At 55.2% G+C, this 18613-nt stretch overlaps 2 protein-coding genes and 1 pseudogene across 2 annotated transcripts; 2 read left to right on the forward strand and 1 right to left on the reverse strand.

Annotated features, from left to right (window-relative positions):
* Nucleotides 1-3641: 3641 nt before the first annotated feature.
* LOC101008716 (putative gametogenetin-binding protein 1) lies at nt 3642-8312 on the forward strand. Its single transcript, XM_021936726.2, is given in 4 exon segments — nt 3642-5177; nt 6109-6195; nt 6198-6225; nt 8204-8312. Coding segments are annotated over 4 exon segments (555 nt in total). The 5' UTR covers nt 3642-4846.
* On the reverse strand, nt 6261-12649 carry LOC103883617 (putative uncharacterized protein encoded by LINC00336). Its single transcript, XM_009204932.4, is given in 3 exon segments — nt 6261-7293; nt 12311-12379; nt 12382-12649. Coding segments are annotated over 3 exon segments (594 nt in total). The 3' UTR covers nt 6261-7036.
* Nucleotides 12650-14810: 2161 nt separating this feature from the next.
* On the forward strand, nt 14811-17538 carry LOC116275412 (annotated as a pseudogene).
* Nucleotides 17539-18613: the final 1075 nt, after the last annotated feature.

Genomic DNA, 18613 nt, shown 5'->3' on the forward strand with positions numbered 1-18613 from the left:
CCGGGGGACGGTGCAAGACTCCATCTCAAAAAAAAAAAAGTAATAATCAGTTCAGGCGGGTAGCGGTGGCTCAAGCCTGTAATCCCAACACTTTGGGAGGCGAGGCAGGCGGATCATGAGGTCAGGGGTCAGACCATACTGGCTAACACGGTGAAACCCGTCTCTACTAAAATACAAAAGTGGCTTGAGCCCGGTGGCGAGCCCTGTACTCCCAGCTACTGGGACGCTGAGGCAGGAGAATGGCGTGAACTTTCCGGAGGCCCGGGGCTTGCAGTGAAGCTGAATCCAGCCACTGCACTCCCAGCCCTGGGCAACAGTGAGAGACTCTGTCTCAAAAAAAAAAAAAAAAAAAAATCAGTTCTGTAGTAAGATTTGGGGAATACTAATACTAAATTGATTCAACCTGCAATTCAGACCTGTGCACCATGCACCTTGGTGGTCTCTGGAGATCTGAAATCCTGAAGGTGATAATTAGAAGTAAACGAGGAGATTAAAACTCAATAGAGGCGGGCTTTGGCTCCGCCTGTAATCCCAGCACTTTGGAAGGCGAGGTGGGAGGATTACTTGACCCCAGGAGTTCAAGACCAGCCTGGGCAGCAAAGGAGACCATGTCTCTACAGAAAAAAATTAAAACAGCTGGTTATGGTGGTTCACACCTGTGGTGTGGTGGTCCCCGGCTACCTAGGATACTGAGGCAGGAGGATCACCTGAGCTGCCGGAAGTTGAGGCTGCAGTGAGCCATGTTTGCACCACTGCATTCCAGCCTGGGTGACAGAGCAGAGGCCCTGTCTCAGCAACAACAACAAAAAAAGGCGGCCCATGGTGTGTCACACCTATAATCCCATCACCCCTCCAGGCACCCTATAATCCCATCCCAGCCATTTGGGGAAGCCAGGCAAGAGAGATAAGCTTGAGGCCAGGTGCAGGAGTTCCAGGCCAGCCTGGGCAGCTTAGCACAATACCCTGCTTATATGGAAAAAAAAAAAAATTAGCAAAGCATGAGGTGTATGCCTGTGGTCTTAACTACTGGGGAGGCTGAGGTGGGAGGATTGCCCAGGCCCAGGAGGTTGAGGCTGCAGTGAGCTGTGATCGTACCAGGGCAACAGAGGAGAGTTCTGTCTAAAAAAAGGCGGGCCTTGCGGCCGCGGTGCTCCTGTAATCCAGCACCTTGGGAGCCCTGGGCAGGCCAGGTGCCTCACCTGAGGCCAGGAGTTCAGACCAGCTTGCTTGTGAGCCCTGTCTCTTTTAAAATACAAAAAGGGGAGGCCGAGGCAGAAGCCGGGATCCGCGAGGTCAGGATGCTCGAGACCATCCTGGCTAACTGCAATTGAAACCCGTCTCTACTAAAAATACAAAAAATTAGCCAGGCATGGTGGCCCGGGTGCCTGTAGTCCCAGCTACGGGAGGCTGAGGCAGGAGAATGGTGAACGGAGATGAGGAGTTTGCGGTGAGCCAAGATCGCGCCACTGCACTCCTGGCCTGGGCAGCAGAGATAGCAACAGAATGAGACTCTGTTAAAAAAAAGGCGGTAGCGGTGGCTCAAGCCTGTAATCCCAGCACTTTGGGAGGCCGAGAGGCAGGCGGATCTGAGGTCCCAGGAGGTCGAGACCATCCTGGCTGGCATGGTGAAACCCCGTCCTACTACGCTCTAAGAATTGCTTTGAGGCCGAGGTGTGGCTGTAGTCCCAGCTACTGGGAGGCTTCAAGAGGCAGGAGAATAAGCGTAAACCCGGAGGCAGAGCTTGCAGTGAGCTGAGATCCGGCCACTGCACTCCAACCTGGGCGACCAGGCAGATCCGTCTCAAAAAAAAAAAGGTCAGGCAGTGGCTCAGCCTGTAATCCCAGCGTTTAAGGAGGCGAGGCTGGCGGATCACCCACCTGAGGTTGGAAGTTTGAGACCAGCCTGACCAACATGGAAGAAACCCCATCCCTATTAAAATACAAAAATTAGCCAGGCGTGGTGGCAGCACATACCTGTAATCAGCTACTTTCGGGGAGACTGAGGCGGAGACTTCGCTTGAACCGGAGGCAGGGATTCTTGCGGTGAGCTGCGATTGAGCCATTGCACTCCAGCCTGGTCAACAAGAGCGAAACTCCATCACACACACAAATAAAAGGCGGGCATGGTGGCGTGCACTTATAATCCCAATATAGGGAGGGTTGAGGCAGGAGAATCACTTGGCCAGGGGTGGTGGCAGTGAGCTGAGATTGCACCACTGCACTCCAGCCTGGGTGACAAGAACGAAACCCTGTCTCAAAAACATAAAATAAAAATAGGGCTGGGTGCAGTGGCTCACACCTGTAATCCCAGCATTTTGGGAAGCCAAGGCAGGTGGGTCACGAGGTCAAGAGATCGAGACCTTCCTGGCCAACATGGTGAAACCCCGTCTCTACTAAAAATACAAAAATTAGCCGGGCGTGGTGGTGGGTGCCTGTAGTCCCAGCTACTCAGGAGGCTGAGGCAGAAGAATCGCTTGAAGCTGGGAGGCGGAGGTTGCAGTGAGCCAAGATCGCACCACTGCACTCCTACCTGGAGACAGAGCTAGACTCCATCTCAAAAAATTAAAAATAAAAATAAAAACAACTAAATAAATAGACTTAGCGGGGTCTGTGCTACCACCTGGACACATAAAACCTGGATGCTAAGAGGGAAGACATACTGTCTGGCTGCTGGGAGTGTTCTTGAGGACAGAACAAACCCAAGAAGGACAGAGGTGTGTGCAGTCCTCGACAGCCCCCTGCCCTCAGGGTTCAGTTCCCTCCCTGCTTCTCCCTGTTCGCTCCCTGCCAAGCTTCCTGGGTCTCTCACATCTTCTTCTCCCAAGTCTCCACCCCCTGCCCCCCAAACCCCGTGCCTCCCCCTACACCTCCTTCCCTGTTTCATCAAACCCCTGCCCCCTCTACCTCCAACTAATCTTCCCCCAACCCCCCGTCTTCCCCCATCTTTGCCTTCCAGAATTCCGGGAAGTTTCCAACTGGAGGTTTTAATCTGAAAACTCCTCCTGTTCTTAAGCAGTTGGTCCTGGGGTGGCTGCTACAGGATCTGCGTTGGGGACCTTATCAGGATTGAGGCCCCAGCTCCGAAGCCCCAATCACGAATTTCGGGGTACTCCTCCATGTTCCACTTTTTCCATTCCCTCGTGGGGAGCAAGGACAGTCCGAGGAGCTCTGACATAGCCCTGGCGGGAGCCCAGGCACACCCCTTGCCAGACCAGGGTGCCATTTCCCTGATGATGAGCTGAGCGGGATGTAACGGGGGGAGGGGGCTGGGACCATCTGCCTTGCGGCCCCACACCTTCTCTGTGGCCATACCCAGGGGCTTCTCACAACTGTCACGGCAGCATCCTCAAAGCTGGGCATGGGGGGTATGGGGACCTACACCCGCAAGAGCAAGAAGGCCTGGGGTGGAGAGGTGAAGTCAGTCCTGCCCATAGCAAGCCAGGAGATGTCGGGCAACCTGCCTGAGGAAAGGAAGGAGCCAGCAGGGGACACCTCCGGGAAAACAGGGGCCTCAGACAGGTGAGGGGCTGGAATTGGGGGGACACCCAGGTGGGCAAGGCCTGGGACAGAGGTACTGGGAAGAGGCCTGGACATGAGATGGGGGAAGGGCAGGGACTTAAGATGGGGGACCCATGCTGGGGAGGGTCTGGGGAGGGAGGCCTTGGATGGGTAAGGGCCTGGGACAGGGCACCTGGTGGGGAAGGACAGGGAGATGTGGATGTGGCCAACGGACAGAAGCATCTGGTGGGGAGGAGGTTGGAGATGGGGGTTTGGGTTGGGGAGGAGGCAGAGATGGGGTCCTCCCACAAGTGAGAGGTTGTGGATGGGGGATACCAGACATAAAAGGGGACGGGCTAGGGAGTAGAAAGGGAATGTGCCAGGGCCCGGAGTGCGGGGGGTCCTGTTGCTCTCAGCCCCTTCTGCAGGCCTGGCAGCCATCCCCTGTGAGGACAGGGACCCACCTCTCTCTCTGTTCCCCACCCGCGCATCACCCTACTTTCGAGAGCGATAATCCCCCTGTATAAGGAGAACCCCAGATGGTAGAGCAGGGGGTTGATGGGAGAGGAAGGCTGGAGAGGGCCGGCAGACCTGTGGGTGAGCCTTAGGGGAGGTTTAGGGGATCTCTGCCACACCTCTGAGCCCCACCTGCCTCCCTCACCTGACTGTGCTTTGGGATTAGAAGCCACTTTATCCAGATCCTGAAGTTGAAGGAATAATATCCAGAGAGTCTCAGGGTCCTGTGAGGTCAGCCCTGAGGCCTCCACCAGGGAGAAAAAGTATCTGCTTGAAGGTGAGTGTGGTGGCCATAGGCAGAGGGGAAGCGCCAGAAATGGACCCTTTTCTTGTAGAACATCTCAGGGGTGCAGGGCCTGGCAGGACACGGGACACATTTGGAGGGACTGCTGGAGGCAGACTGCCTGGGTTCAAATGCCAGTTCTAACATGCTGAGCTGTGTGATGGGCGGCAGCTTATTCAACCTCTCTGCGTCTGTTTCCTCATCTTTAAAGTGGGAATATAATAGTACCTATCCTTGAAGGAAGTGCAAGGATGAACTGAGATACTCTGTAAAATGCCCAGAACGGTGTGTGGCACACAGTAGGTATTTGCTAAAGAAAACATGGCAACCCCACCTACAACTCAGCCCCCCCACCGTGTGCCTGCCCTCCGAGGCCTGGACCATCCCACTTGCGGCCAGCCTGTCAGGGACCACCACCCCATTCACAGGAGACCTCGTGTTGGCCTCTTCCAAGGTGGAGGCTACTCCCTGGAACCACTTCAACAGTTTGTACAAGGAGCTTCAAAACTCGGCCATGGCCAAGGCCTGTGGGTGATGGGGGCATGAGGCATGGGTTGGGGCCTTTCCCACATCAGGCTGGGCCCCAGAATATGTGGCCTGGGACTGGAAGGAGCAGTCCCCTTTCTTAACCTTCTGGGACATGTTCCCTCCTGCTTCCTGTCTTGCCTAGAGGTCGGGTGGGGCTGCAGGCCTGGGGTCCTGGGCTCCCTCACCTGCTCGGAGACCGGCTGGACTCCTCTCCGAGAAGGTTTGCCCAGTGAGGAGAAAAGCGAGGAAGAGAAAGTGAAGGAAGAGGACAGCTCATTCAAGCTCTGTGTCCCAGGAATTGTTGCCCTCCACTCGCCACTGTACAAGACTTTCAGATCCACAGACACAGTGCGTAAGGGCTTCCGCCCCTCCCCTCCCACGTGGCCCCAGGCCCAGGAAGCCTCACTTTGGCCGGTGGGTCAGGGGTGCAATACCAGCAGGTACCACCAGATGGTACCAGAGGACCTAAGATGACCACCTGAGCCCGGGGAGCAGTGTGTGGCTGGGCTGGAGGCCACACTAGGCGTAGCTAGGGTCTTCCTCAGGGTTTGAGGGGGTGGTACTACTCAAGCAGCACCCTTTCCCCCAGCCCAGAGGTTTCTAATGCCTTCAGTGGCTGCCTCCATCCCTGGTTTTCCCATCATGCACTGCTGTGACAGAGCCCCGGAGGGTCCTCTCTCCCAGTAGAGTCCCGGGCAGCCCAGACACGGGCAGCAGTTGGGTTAGCGGTGATAGCATACATAATATGATGAAAATCGTGGTTCACATTTACATAGCCATTAATGGGGCAGACCCTCTTTAAGCACTTTTCATGAAATACTGCATTACGACTCTGAGGTAGGTCCTATTGCCACCTCCAGTTCACAGTGAGAACTTGTCCGATGTCACACAGCTAGTGATGGGCAGAGCTGGAATTTGAGTGCAGGCAGTTTGGGTTCCAGATCCAGGCTCTTGAGTCAGTTGGTGGTGGGGGCAGATACCTGCTCCTCACATGCTGTCCCCAGTGGGTGAAGACGCAGGCTCTCATGCTGCCGCTGCCGGAGGAGGCCCTCAAAGTGAGCTTCCTGGGGAAGGCAGGGCGAAGGAGGGGTGGTGCCTGGCTGGCTCCACTCCTGGAATAAGAAAGGGCTGTGACTGAGGGTGAGCAGGAATCACACAGAGCTGGGATGAGGCTCAGGGGGCGGTTGCACTTCCGGGTCCTTGGGTTCCCAGCAGGCTGCTCCACCCTACTTCTGCCTGTCCTCTGCCATCTCCCTGTCCCCTGCCATTTCTCTGGCTCTCAGGTTTCCTGGAGTCGGAGTTGAAGAAGCTTCTGGGAATGCAGCAAGAGTCTCGCCTCTGGAAGCTAGGCAGCCAAGAGGGCTGAGAGCTGCTACCCGGCCAGAGATCACCCTGGTGGAGGCAGGCATTGTGGATGGCCAGGTACGCTTGGCCCATGCCAGATCACCAGCCCCTGCCTGGAGAAGGTGGGGTTGGAGGCTTACCATCCCCTCCGCGCCCTGGGCCCTGGCTCCAGCCCCACTGCCTGGGTAGGGTAGGCATAATGCCTTCTTGGTGGTAGTATTTCTGAATTCAGGACCCTGGCCCCCTGAGTGAGTGCACGCAGCATGCACATAAACACACACACACACACACATACACACACACACTCTCTTCTCCATCAGTCTCTCTGTTTCTCACTTGACTCAGAGTCACAATGTCCATTTTTTTGGTCTCAACTTTGCCATTCATTTGCTGTGTGGCCTTGGGCAAGTCCCTTCCTCTTTCTGAGCCTCAGTTTCCTCATCTGTAACATGAGTGAATTTGTCTAGACAGGCTGTAAGTCTTTCCTGTGCATCTGTAATTCACACGATGCTGCTGTTTTTCTAATCTCTCTCCCATTCTCGTCCACTCCAAACACACATAGGCTCAGGGGAGTGACCCCACTGGGTCAGACGGAGTACCATCCTGCTGCTCCCCATCCTTGACATCGGCCTTTAAAGGTTAGACCTGTCTCAGCTTCCCTGAGTGCATGTTGATGGATCTGTTGAAAGTGTGTCGATGACCTTTTTGGTTAATTTCCATCATTCATCATCTCATTCTTCTATTCAGTGGACATTTGCCCTGACAGTCTGTGTAGTTTACAAAAGGAAAGGGCATGGGGTTTGGAGGCCAGAGGTTTTAGTCTGGCATTAGCTTGTTCTGTGATGTTGAGTAGAGGCCTCAGTTTCTTTACCCGTGAAAGGGGACTGTTGCAAGGACCTCCTGAGATGATGCATGTGCAGCTGTAAGCTGCAAAGGCACTCCCTTGTGGGGGCTTAGCACAGTGTGATTCACTTTGGAGCAGTGCCTATCAGAAAGACTTGCCACCTGGGGCTGGGTGTGGTGGCTCATGTCTATAATCCCAGTGCTTTGGGAAGCTGAGGTGGGCGGATTGCTTGAGCTCAGGAGTTTGAGAAAAGCCTGGGCAACATGGCAAAACCTTGTCTCTACAAAAAATACAAAAATTAACCAGGCACGGTGGCGTGCACGTGTGGTCCCAGCTACTTGGGAGACTGAGGTGGGAGGATCACTTGAGCCCAGGCAGTTGAGGCTGCAGTGAGCTATGAGAATGCCACTGCACTCCAGCCTGGGCAACAGAGCGAGACCCTGTCTCAAACAAAAAGGAAAGCATGCCTGCTGGGCACTGAGAGGCATCCTTCTGATTGCCCCAAGCCCGCCTGCATGCCCATGTCACAGGAAGCCCGTGTGTCACCTCATCCACAGCCACATAGGCTGTCAGCAAAGCCCGTCACTTTGTCTTTTCACACCAAAGGGTTTGAATCTTGGGATCTGCCCTCACTGGTCCCTCCCCCTTCTTCCCGTCTCCTCCCCAGCCAGCCTGCCCTGTCCCAGGAGTCACAGTCCTGGGGTTGCCTGAGTAGTGCTGAGAGGCCTGGGTCATTTCTGGGTGGTGGCAAGTAAGGGCTCAGCCCAGTCCTCACTTTGGGGACAGTTGCCTTAAGAATATCTATCTCCAGTGGGTGTTTCAAAGGTCCTGTCCTCATCCCCATTCCTATCTCCCCTTGCTGCCCTCAGGGACACTGTGCTGAGGGGGAAGGAGGCTGCCCCCAGCCTTTGGGGAATGCTGGGCACCTAGGGAGGGGCACGGAGGCAGCAGCAGCGCCACCTTGGGCTTGATGGGAGAGCACACATCCCCCTTGGGGTGGGGTCCAGAGGTGAGGGAGGGGAGGGACTGGCTGCGGTGCTGACTCCTGGGGCTTCCAAGGACCCCCCCCAAGTTGGAGGGAGAAGGGATTCTCCATTTTGTGGCAGGGAGGTGGCTCAGGGTTGGTGGAGCTGTGCCTGCCGAGGGGAAGTGGGAGAAAGGTGTCCTCGGGTGCTTGTCTCTTGGGGGCGGGGGAGAGGTTATGGGGTACAGAGAAGACTGAGGCATCTTTCTTCACCCACTTCTGTCCCCCAGTGCCTGCTTCTTGAGGAGGATGAAATGGGAAACTGGCCTCCTTAGTGAAGCCGGCGCTGGCCCCGAGTCTGCCCTGCCCAGATCTCCGGAGCTGGTACATGGAGGTATCTCTCTTCTTAGGGTACATCTAAGGAGCCCCTGTGACCAGCGGGTCTTGAGACAGTGTCCATGTGTCTGTAGGATGGGTCTGCCCCAAATTCTATCCCACCCAGCCAACTCGGGCCTGTGATGTTATTAATAAAAATCTACTTTGACTTTGGCCTCATTGTTAGCTGTCTTTGGACCCCGCCCCTCAATCTTCAACCCTGGAGCAAGCCCAGTCTATCTGAGGCCTTGATCTAGTCCCCAGTCTATGCCCAGGGGGCTGCTAGGGCTGCCCTGCTGCAGAGTGGAGGGGCTGCAGCAGGGCATCTGAGCAGAGAGAGCAGGAGGTCTGGCTGGCCTGACCTGGGGCTGGTGAAGGACCCAGGGCCCAGAGTGCCAGGGGACCCTGCCGTCCACAAGCCCTGCCCCTGTTAGGAGGGGTGCCCCTGACTTCCCTCCCTCCCTAAGTTCCCAGGCCTTGCCGTAGCCTCCTAGGGAGGATCCGGGAATTCTCTCGCAGGAAGTTCCTGCCCAGCCCGCCCAAGGACAAAGCCAGGAAAGAGGCCCTGGGACAGGGGATTTGCCTCGGGAGGGCCGGCCTGGGTAGGCCAGGGGTCCCTGGTGTCCAGTGTTGCCTAATCTCAAAAGTAAAGGTGGGCTTGGGGTGGGGTACCTAATGACAGGCCCTTACTGGCCAGGGAAGGAGACCGACACACCTGGCTTCCCAGAGATGAGATGGGCAGCAGGGCCAGGCCTAGTTTGGACACCAGGAGGTGCTGTTCACCAGAAGGTCCTGCTGGCTTCCCTGTGGGGTCCCCCCTTCCTTCCTTTCTGCCTGGGTCCAGGCTCTGAGGCCCTTCAGCAGATGTATGAGAAAAAAAAGCTCACTGTCCCCAACTCTTTTCAACATGACTGCTATCCATAGAAGCTTGTCTGATGGTCCCCATGGGTCCCCACGGGGTCTAGCCTGAGGCCTGTTGCAGAGCTGAAGTTCAATGTCAGAACATGATGGCCATTCTTAGTCATCGCTGTGATTGATAACCACAGCTGTTGGTTGGATGGCTGGCCCTGTGGCCACAGACTTAGCGTGGGGAGACAGAAACTGTAGCAGCTGGTCCCCTGCCCTGACCCAGGCCAGCCCAGTGAAGGTGGGAGTCCCCGCTTCTGTCCCCCAGCATGCAGGGCGTGGGTGGAGCCTGGAGAGGGCTGAGGGCTTTCTCCTGGGCTTCCTGGCCAGATCGCATGGAGTCCTTGACTCAGACCCTGAACTGGGGCTGGGTGGAAGGGCCCATCTGGACTGTCCCCCTGAGTCAGCCAGGAGGCGGCCTTGTGACCAGATGACTCACCTGTGCCCTAATTGCCCTGTTAATCATTTCCTCCCAGAGTGTTCTCTGTTGGGAAGGGTGGGGCCTTGCAGGGCTTCCCTGGGAGCACCTGGATGCGGGAGGGAGGGGCGGAGGGGGGCAGAAACCTTGGTTCAGGGTGTGGGACCCTGGGCTGCTCACCGTTCCTCTCTGTTCCTCATTTTCCCTGTCTGTCCAGCGAGGCCCATGGCACCTTCTCGTCCGCTCCTGGGATTCCTCTGAACTGCAGGGGTCTGTGAGGCTGGGAAGTGTGGTGTGGTTTGCTGGTGCTGTCCCTGGAGCAGGAGGGGGTCTGTGTGCTGGAACAGGCCTGAGGGCCTCTTCCCAACCACACAGCATCCTGGGCTGGTTTCTGTGGAAGGGCTTGGCTTGACATTTCTGAGTGGTGAAGGCAGAGGTGACCCAAGGACCTTATGTGGGGGAAGGCCCCATGGGTGAGTGCACAGGGCTGGGCTCCGGTCAAGGCCAGAATGGTGAGAGCCCAAGCGTTCCTGAAAGACCTCAGAGAACATAGCAGGGGCAGGCCTATGGGTCGGGGCTGAAGACTGGGGGTCCTGAAAGGCCTCAGAGAACACAGCAGGGGCAGGCCTGTGGGGTGGGCCCAAGGACTGGGGAGCATTGCAGCATTGCCTTCTCCCCCTGGCATAGAGATATCTGGGGACGGCTTCCAGGGACCCTCCTGCACCAGCACACTCACTCCGCCGAGTGAAGGGCCAGCGGGACTGAAGCTCAGCCCATGGCACTCACTCGCCAGGCCCTGGGAGGGGTAGCATTCCCCTGGAGGGTGCCTTTTCTAACTTGCTCAAAAGGGGCAATGGGCTGGCAGTGGCCCTGATTGCATCCATGAGGTTTGGAGCGTTGCAAAGGGACTTGCCAAGTCCGTCACTCTCCTGGTCTCTCTCTGTTGGTATGTAAGTGTCTCTGTGTGTGTGTTTCTGTCTCTGTCCCTGTCTCCCCACGTCTCCCTGTGTCTCTGTCTCTCTCACTGTATCTCAGGTGGGATGAAGGCAAAAGCAGAGGCACCCAGGTCCATTCTGAGAGAGTTTAGGGACTCAGTGGTGGCTGAAAGGAAGGCAGTGGGCTGGGTCATTTAGGAGCTGGGGGTCAGGGTGGGTGGCCCCAGGAAAATGTGGGCAGGGCCAAAGGTGGGCCTGCCCACCTCAGGAGACTGTCTGATCCCCCTCCTGTGGCCCCCTGACCAAGACCTCCCAGGGAGATGGTGCCTCAGGCCCTGTCTGGGGTCACTGGGTGCCAGCCTTGCCTATACTAGGGTGAAGTGAAGGCAAAACCAGATATTTTGTCCCCCTTCTTAACTAGGAGATGAGCTGGAAAGCAGAGAGGCAGAGGGGGAGAGACTCACCTGGGTTGAAACCCGGCTCCCACTACAGCAAGCTCATATGATGGTGGACAAGTCTCATATCTCTCTGAATCTCAGTCTCACATCTATGCAATGGGTGAATCATAGGCTTCTCGTGAGCTGAATGAAGAGCTGCTTGACTCATAGAAGATTCTCAAAGAATCCACGGGGCCAGGCACAGTGGCCTACGCCTGCAATCCAGCACTTTGGGGGCCATGGCAGGTGGATCACCTGAGGTCAGGAGTTCAAGACTCGCCTGGTCAAAATGATGAAACCCCATCTCTACTAAAAATACAAATAAATTAACTGGGCATGGTGGTGGGCGCCTGTAATCCCAGCTACTCAGGAGGCTGAGGCAGGAGAATCACTTGAACCTGGGAGGCGGAGGTTGCAGTGAGCCGAGATCGTGCCATTGCACTCCAACCTGGGCGACAAAAGTCAAACTCCGTCTAAAAAAAAAAAGAATCCATGGAACCATTTTTATGAAGCATCTACTACATGCTAGTCCTGTTCCAGGCAATGGGGAATAGAGCAGTGAACAAGACATACACAACCTCCACTTTGGGGGCTTACATTATTGCTAGTGAGACAAACAATAAACAGATATGCCAGGGTGACAGGTGCTATGAAGAAAGCTGAGACTGGATAGTGGGGGGGATATCACAGAGGGATGGGGAGGCCTTGGCTGAGGAGGTCGTGTGCTGGAAGCCAGGGAGGGAGCCATCGGGGGAAGGGCAGCCGCAGGCACAGCAAGTGCGTCGCCCTGAGGCGGGAGCAGGCCTGGTGGGTTTGAGGAAAGGGATCCGTGCAGCTGGAAGGGCGTAAGTGGGAGGGAGTGGAACAGGAGGTGAGGTCAGAAAGGATGTGTGGAGATGATGTGCTTTGCTGTTCAGGGGTTTAGAGGTTTGTTTCTCTCTCTTTTTTTCTCTGTCGCTCGGGCTGGAGTGCAGTGGCGCGATGACAGCTCACTGCAGCCTCCACTCCTGGGCTCAATTGATCCTCCCGCCTCAGCGAGGACCGCAGGCGCGCGCCACCGCACCAGGCTTGGGATTCTCGGATCCAGTGTGGAGAGATGCCATGTGCATTTTTAAAGCTCCCTGGGCTGCCGAGGAGGGAAGGCTGTAGGGGGCGGGGCCTGAAACAGGGAGGCAGGTTCCCAGGCTGCCGCAGACGTGGGGCGGGGTCGTCTGGCTGTGACTTACTACAGAGGTTGTGAGGGGGAACCAGGGGGTACTTACCACTAGGGGGAGCGCCTTGGCCAACACCTCTGCTCAGTGGGGAGCCAGGCCCAGCCCCAGGTGGTACCTCCCCCTTGCCCCACATGAGGGACTTGCGGGGGACTTTGTCTTCATCATCCGCAGGGTGGAGCGGGGTGGCCTGGGACCTGGAGTCCGGGAAGAGTCGAAGGCCTGTGGGCGGCCGAGGTCACGCGTGGGCGCCTGCCGGGGGAGGGCGGAACCAGGAGGTTGGCACCGCAGTGCCTGTGTGCACCGAAGCGCAGCAAACACGTCTCGGCCGAGACTGCCCGGCCACCCCAGGCTCCAGCGGAGCGTGCGTACTTGGGCAGTCGCGCGCATCTGAGAACCGCCGAACCGTGCCACATTTCCGTTCCTTCTGGCCTCGCCCTCAGGTTTCGACCGGCGGCAGAGCGCGGCGCCTCCTGTGCTGAAGAAAGCTCCCTGGCCTCCAGAAACTCAGTCAGTGGTGGGAGGGCCGGAACAGACCCGCGCAGTTAACCAGATAATGATGTTGCTGTAGTATAGCTTGGAGAGTGCAGAGAAGGAAGCAAGCAATGCCAGCAACGAGGAATCCAGAAGGCTTCTAGGAGAAGTCACCATTTGTGATTTGGGCTCGCATCAGGAGGAGGAAGTTGACAGGTGAAATAAGGGGAGGGCATGCCTGCCAGGCAAACAGTCTGTGACTGGGAAGAGTCCAGTCTGCACCATGACCCCACTTTCTACCTTCCTGACCAAGTAGGAACCATTTGGACTCCTCTACTGTCCTGGGCCTCCTTGTTTAGTCCACTATTTTATTTTATTTTATTTTATTGAGATGGAGTCCCTCTCTGTGGCCCAGGCTGAAGTGCAGTGGCGCGATCCCGGCTCACTGCAACCTCTGCCTCTGAGTTCAAGCGATTCTCCTCCTTCAGCCTCCCGAGTAGCTGGGATTACAGGTGCCCGCCACCGTGCCTGGCTAATTTTTTTTGAGAGGGAGTCTCACTCTTGCCAGGCTGCAGTGCAGTGGCGCTTTTTCGGTTCACTGCAACCTCTGCCTCCCAGGTTCAAGCAATTCTCCTGCCTCAGCCTCCTGAGTAGCTGGGACCACAGGCACGCACCACCACACCCGGTTAATTTTTTGTATTTTTTTTTTAGTAGAGACGGAGTTTCACCATGTTGGCCAGGATGGTCTCGATTGCCTGACCTCAGGTGATCCGCCCTCCTTGGCCTCCCACAGTGCTGGGATTACAGGCGTGAGCCACTGCACCCAGCCCACCCATTTATGTTTAGCTCATTTTCTCTCCGCCATCTGATCCACTCAACACCCCCACTCTCACTGCCTTTGCTGGAGCCCTAAATCACCACCCTAGCCTTCCATCCTTTCTCTGCATCTGCCCCACCACTGCCAGGGTGCTGTTGGCTCTCTTCTTGTCTCCCCCTCTATAACCCATACCCATCCTGTACAGCTCAGCCACGGCACCTGCTCCAGCCCTGGTTTCCTCACAGCTCCCTGGTTTTAGGGCTAACAGGATTCGCTGCATGTGTTTACTTGCTCTCCCCACAGGAGGCAAACACAGCATAAAGGCAAGCCCTGGGGGTACGGGCGGGGGTTTCGGGGGAGCTTTGTTTCCATTGTCTGCAGTGTCCAGCACAGTGTCAAGTTCAATATATGGCACTAGACTGAATGAGCAGAGGGTGGCTTGCAAAAGGAGGCTTAAAAATAAGGGTAGGTGAGAGCTGGAGAAGCAGGCAGGGGCTGGATTATATAGGGCCTTACAAGCCAACTTAAGCAGCTTGGCATTCATCCTCAGGGCAATGGGAGCCAGGGCTGGAGACCTGGGAGAGTGGCCTGGTAAGATGTATGGCGATGGGACAGGAGCTAATGTGGAGGTCTTCACAATGGTCGCAGTGAGAGAGAAGTGAACCTGAACTGGGACAGTGGCAGGTGGAGTGGACAGGAAAACAGAGAAGTGGTTCTCAACTGGGGGCAATTTTACCCCCGCCCTGAAACATTTAGCATCACCTGGAGACAGTGATGTCACAACTCGGGGAGTGCTACTGGCATCGAGTGGGTAGAGGCCAGAGACGCTGCTAAATGTCCTACAATGCACGGGACAGCCCCCATGACAAGGAATGATCTGGCCTGAAGTGTCAGCAGTGCTGAGGGTGAGAAACCCTGCCCTAGAGGAAAACCCAGAGAATCGCCTCCTGGGTGGAGGGAAATGGAGCACATCTCAGCCTGAACTCTCAGAGCCACGCTGAGGCCTGGTTCTTCTGTATTTTAGCCATGTAACAACCCTGAGCGAGTCACTCAACCTCTTTGCACATCAGTTTCCTCTTTTTTTTTTTAGATGGAGTTTCGTTCTTGTCACCCAGGCTGGAGTGCAATGGTGTGATCTTGGCTCACTGCACCCTCCGCCTCCCAGGTTCAAGTGATTCTCCTGCCTCAGCCTCTCAAGTAGCTGGGATTACAGGCATGCACTGCCACATCCAGCTAGTTTTGTATTTTTTTTTTTTTTTGAGACGGAGTCTGGCTCTGTCGCCCAGGCTGGAGTGCAGTGGCCGGATCTCAGCTCACTGCAAGCTCCGCCTCCCGGGTTTACGCCATTCTCCCGCCTCAGCCTCCCGAGTAGCTGGGACTACAGGCGCCGCCACCTCGCCCGGCTAGTTTTTTGTATTTTTAGTAGAGACAGGGTTTCACTGTGTTAGCCAGGATCGTCTCGATCTCCTGACCTCGTGATCCGCCCGTCTCGGCCTCCCAAAGTGCTGGGATTATAGGCTTGAGCCACCGCGTAGTTTTGTATTTTTAGTAGAGATGGGGTTTCTCCATGTTGGTCAGGCTGGTCTCTAACTCCCAACCTCAGGTGATCCGCCCCCCTCAGCCTTCCAAAGTGCTCGGATTATAGGCGTGAGTCACCGCACCAGGCTTTCCTCATCTTTAATAAAGGTATTGGGAGGATTAAGTGGTTGAATGCATATTCAGTGCCTAGGAAAGAGACTGACACATAGTAAGCACTATGTCCCTGAACTACCGTGATTTTAAAACATCAGGCCTCTGTCCAGACTCCCGCACTGACTCCACATTGCCCCAGTCCTTCAAGGGCTGATAAGGCCCCTGGCATCTGGCTCTTCCTACGTCTACGACCCCATCTCCTCTTGCTCTCCTTCTTGTTCTACATGCCCTGTCCACCCTGGAAATTTTTTTTTTTTTTTGAGATGGAGTCTCACTCGCTCTGTTGCCCAGGCTGGAGTGTAGTGGCAGGATCTCGGCTCCTGGGTTCCGCCTCCACCTCCTGGGTTCAAACAATTCTCTTGCTTCAGCCTCCCAAATAGCTGGGACTACAGGCATATGCCACCATGCTTGGCTAATTTTTGTATTTTTAGTGGAGCTGGGATTTCACCATATAGGCAAGGCTGGTCTTGAACTCCTAACCTCAGATGATCCACCTGCCTCAGCCTCCCAAAATGCTAGAATTAGAGGTGTGAACCACTGTACCCAGTCACACCCTGGGTTCTTTGCTGTTCCTTGCCCACACCCAGCTTACCCTGCCTCAGGGCCTTTGCCCTTGCTGTTCCCTCTGCCTTGGAGACGTTGCCTTTGGGAGTCTATGTGATTCACTACCTCACCTCCTGAGGCTTCTGCTCAGCTGTCACTTTCTAAGGGGGTATCTCTAAACCACACAATGTTTAAAAAAAAAAAAAAGGCAATGGGTGCCGGGGCTCACACTTGCAATCAGTCCCAGCACTTTGGGAGGCCAAGGTGGGTGGATCACTTGAGCCCAGGAATTTGAGAACAGCCTGGGCAACAGGGTGATTTTTTTACTTTTCAACAGCTAATTTTTGTATTTTTAGTAGAGACAGCATTTTGCCATGTTGGCCAGGTTGGTCTCCATGCTAGCCAGACTAGTCTTGAACTCCTGGCTTCAAGTGATCTGCCCACCTTCGCCCCCCAAAGTGCTGGGATTACAGTGTGAGCCACCGTGCCCAGCCTATTTTGCCCTGCTTTATCTTTCCTGAGATCACTTTCATCATCTAACATATTATATATTTAACTGAAACGTAAGTTTCATGAAGGCGGGCATTGTTGCCTGTTTTGTTTGCTGCCGTGAGCCCAGCTGCCTAGCATATATAAAGTATTCCTTAAACAGAGCCAGGCATGGTAGCTCGCACATGTAGTCCCAGCTATTTGGGAGGCTGAGGCCAGAGGATCACTTGAGCAAGACCAGCCTAGGCAACATACCAAGACCCTGTCTCAAACAAAAATCAAACATAAAATATTCCTTAAATAGTGCTTGAATGAATGGAGCGAGTGAAAGACTCTACTAGGAGTCAGAGAAGTAGGAAGGGAATGGAGAGAAGATAGGATGGTGGAAAGGAGTGCAGGGGCTGAGTGGATCCTGAGAGAGGCTGGGGTCCTGGCCTGGCCTGGGGCACAGAGCCTCAATCGTCTGCTGTCCCCAGGCCCTTCCACCCAGGTCTGCTCTGCTTAGCAGCTCCTAGACATGGCTCTTCCAGCCCAGGCAGATGGCCAGGCCTGAACAGAGTGTCCTTTCCCCTCTGATAAGCTGCCTCCTTTCATGGGCACAAAGGGCAGGATGTGTCCTGCTGCTCAGGAAGTGCCCAAGGGTCTGGGCGGGCCCCTGGAGTGGGCAAGGGGCTGGGCATCTGCCACCTTGGCAGCTACCCTGTGTGGAGGCAAGGCAGAGAGGAGCAAGGAGCAAGGGGCAGGGGTCAGGGCAGATCCCAATCCCTCCCCAACATGCCCCACTCCTCATTCAGTAAACAAAGCTCTATTTAAATTTTTTTTTTTTTTTTTTTAGACAGAATTTCACTCTTGTTGCCCAGGCTGGAGTGCAATGGAGTGATCTTGGCTGACTGCAACCTCTGCCTCCTGGGTTCAAGCGATTCTCCTGCCTCAGCCTCCCAAGTAGCTAGGATTACAGGCACCACCATGCCCAGCTGATTTTGTATTTTTAGTAGAGATGGGTTTTCTCCATGTTGGTCAGGCTGGTCTCGAACTCCCAACCTCAGGTGATCCGCCTGCCTTGGCCTCCCAAAGTGCTGGGATTACAGGTGTGAGCCACCACACCCAGCCAACAAATCTCTATTGAGAGGCTGTTGGGAGTACAGCTGTGAACAGTCCCTGCCCTGGCCGGGTTTCTGTGATTGGCTGCAGCTCAGTTTCTTTTGAACCTGAGAGCCCAGGTGTAGGTTTCCAGCCCCCTCACCCCAACAGGCCTTTTTTTTTTTTTTTTTTTTTTTTTTGATACAGGGTCTCACTCTGTTGCCCAGGCTAGAGTACAGTGGCACAATCTCGGCTCACTGCAGCCTCAAACTCCTGGGCTCAAGCAATCCTCCTGCCTCAGCCTCCCAACTGGCTGGGACTACAGGCACGCATCACCACACCTGTTTACTTTTTTGTAGAGATGGGGTTTCACCACGTTGCCCAGGCTGGTCTCGAACTTTTGGGATCAAGTGATCCACCTACCTTAGCCTCCCAAAGTGCTGTGACTATAGGTGTAAGCCACTGCACTGAGCAAATGTTTTTTTTGTTTGTTTGTTTTTTCTTTCTTTTTTTTTTTCCAGACAGTCTTGCTCTGTCGCCCAGGCTGGAGTGCAGTGGTATGATCTTGGCTCACTGCAACCTCCACCTCCTGAGTTCAAGTGATTCTCCTGCCTCAGCCTCCCAAGTAGGCCACCAGCAAATTTTGTAAAATGCTTTTTATGGAGGTGGGGTCTTGCTGTGTTGCCCAGGCTCACAAGCCTCCTTCTTGCTCAGCACACACTACTGACTTGGCCCCTCCCTCCAGGAGACTTTTGCTGTCTGTGGCCTTCACTGTCACTGACAGGCAGGGTGGGCCAGGCTCCGTGCTCTCTGGCCCCATCTTTGAATCTGCACCATGGATGCTCGCCTAGGTTCTATCGGTGTGCTCCAGGGCCTGTAACCTCTGAGGTCCCAGTTAGCACAGAAAGAGAGACCGTTTCTGAGATGTCATCTGTGATGGTTTCAAACGTGGCACCAACATTCTTTGGCACTCTTCCCACTGAGTCATAGTATCTATATCCCTCTCCCTGATTCTAGGAGGCTATGACTGCTCCTCTTAGTAAAGTTGGGTGGATAAGTAATAAAAGGCCATGCAGTTTTCGTCTGCTTTTCTCAGGACACTTGCTCTGGGGTAAGCCAGCCCCATGTAAGAAGTCCGACTGCCCTGAGATTGTTGTGAAGCTGGAAAGGCCAGGTGGAGTCGCTTTGATCTACAGCACCCCCAGCTGAGCTCTCAGCTAACAGCCAACACCAGCTGCCAGCCATGGGAGGGAGCGGTC

This window comes from Papio anubis, chromosome 6, assembly GCF_008728515.1.
Source record: "Papio anubis isolate 15944 chromosome 6, Panubis1.0, whole genome shotgun sequence".
NCBI lineage: Eukaryota > Metazoa > Chordata > Mammalia > Primates > Cercopithecidae > Papio > Papio anubis.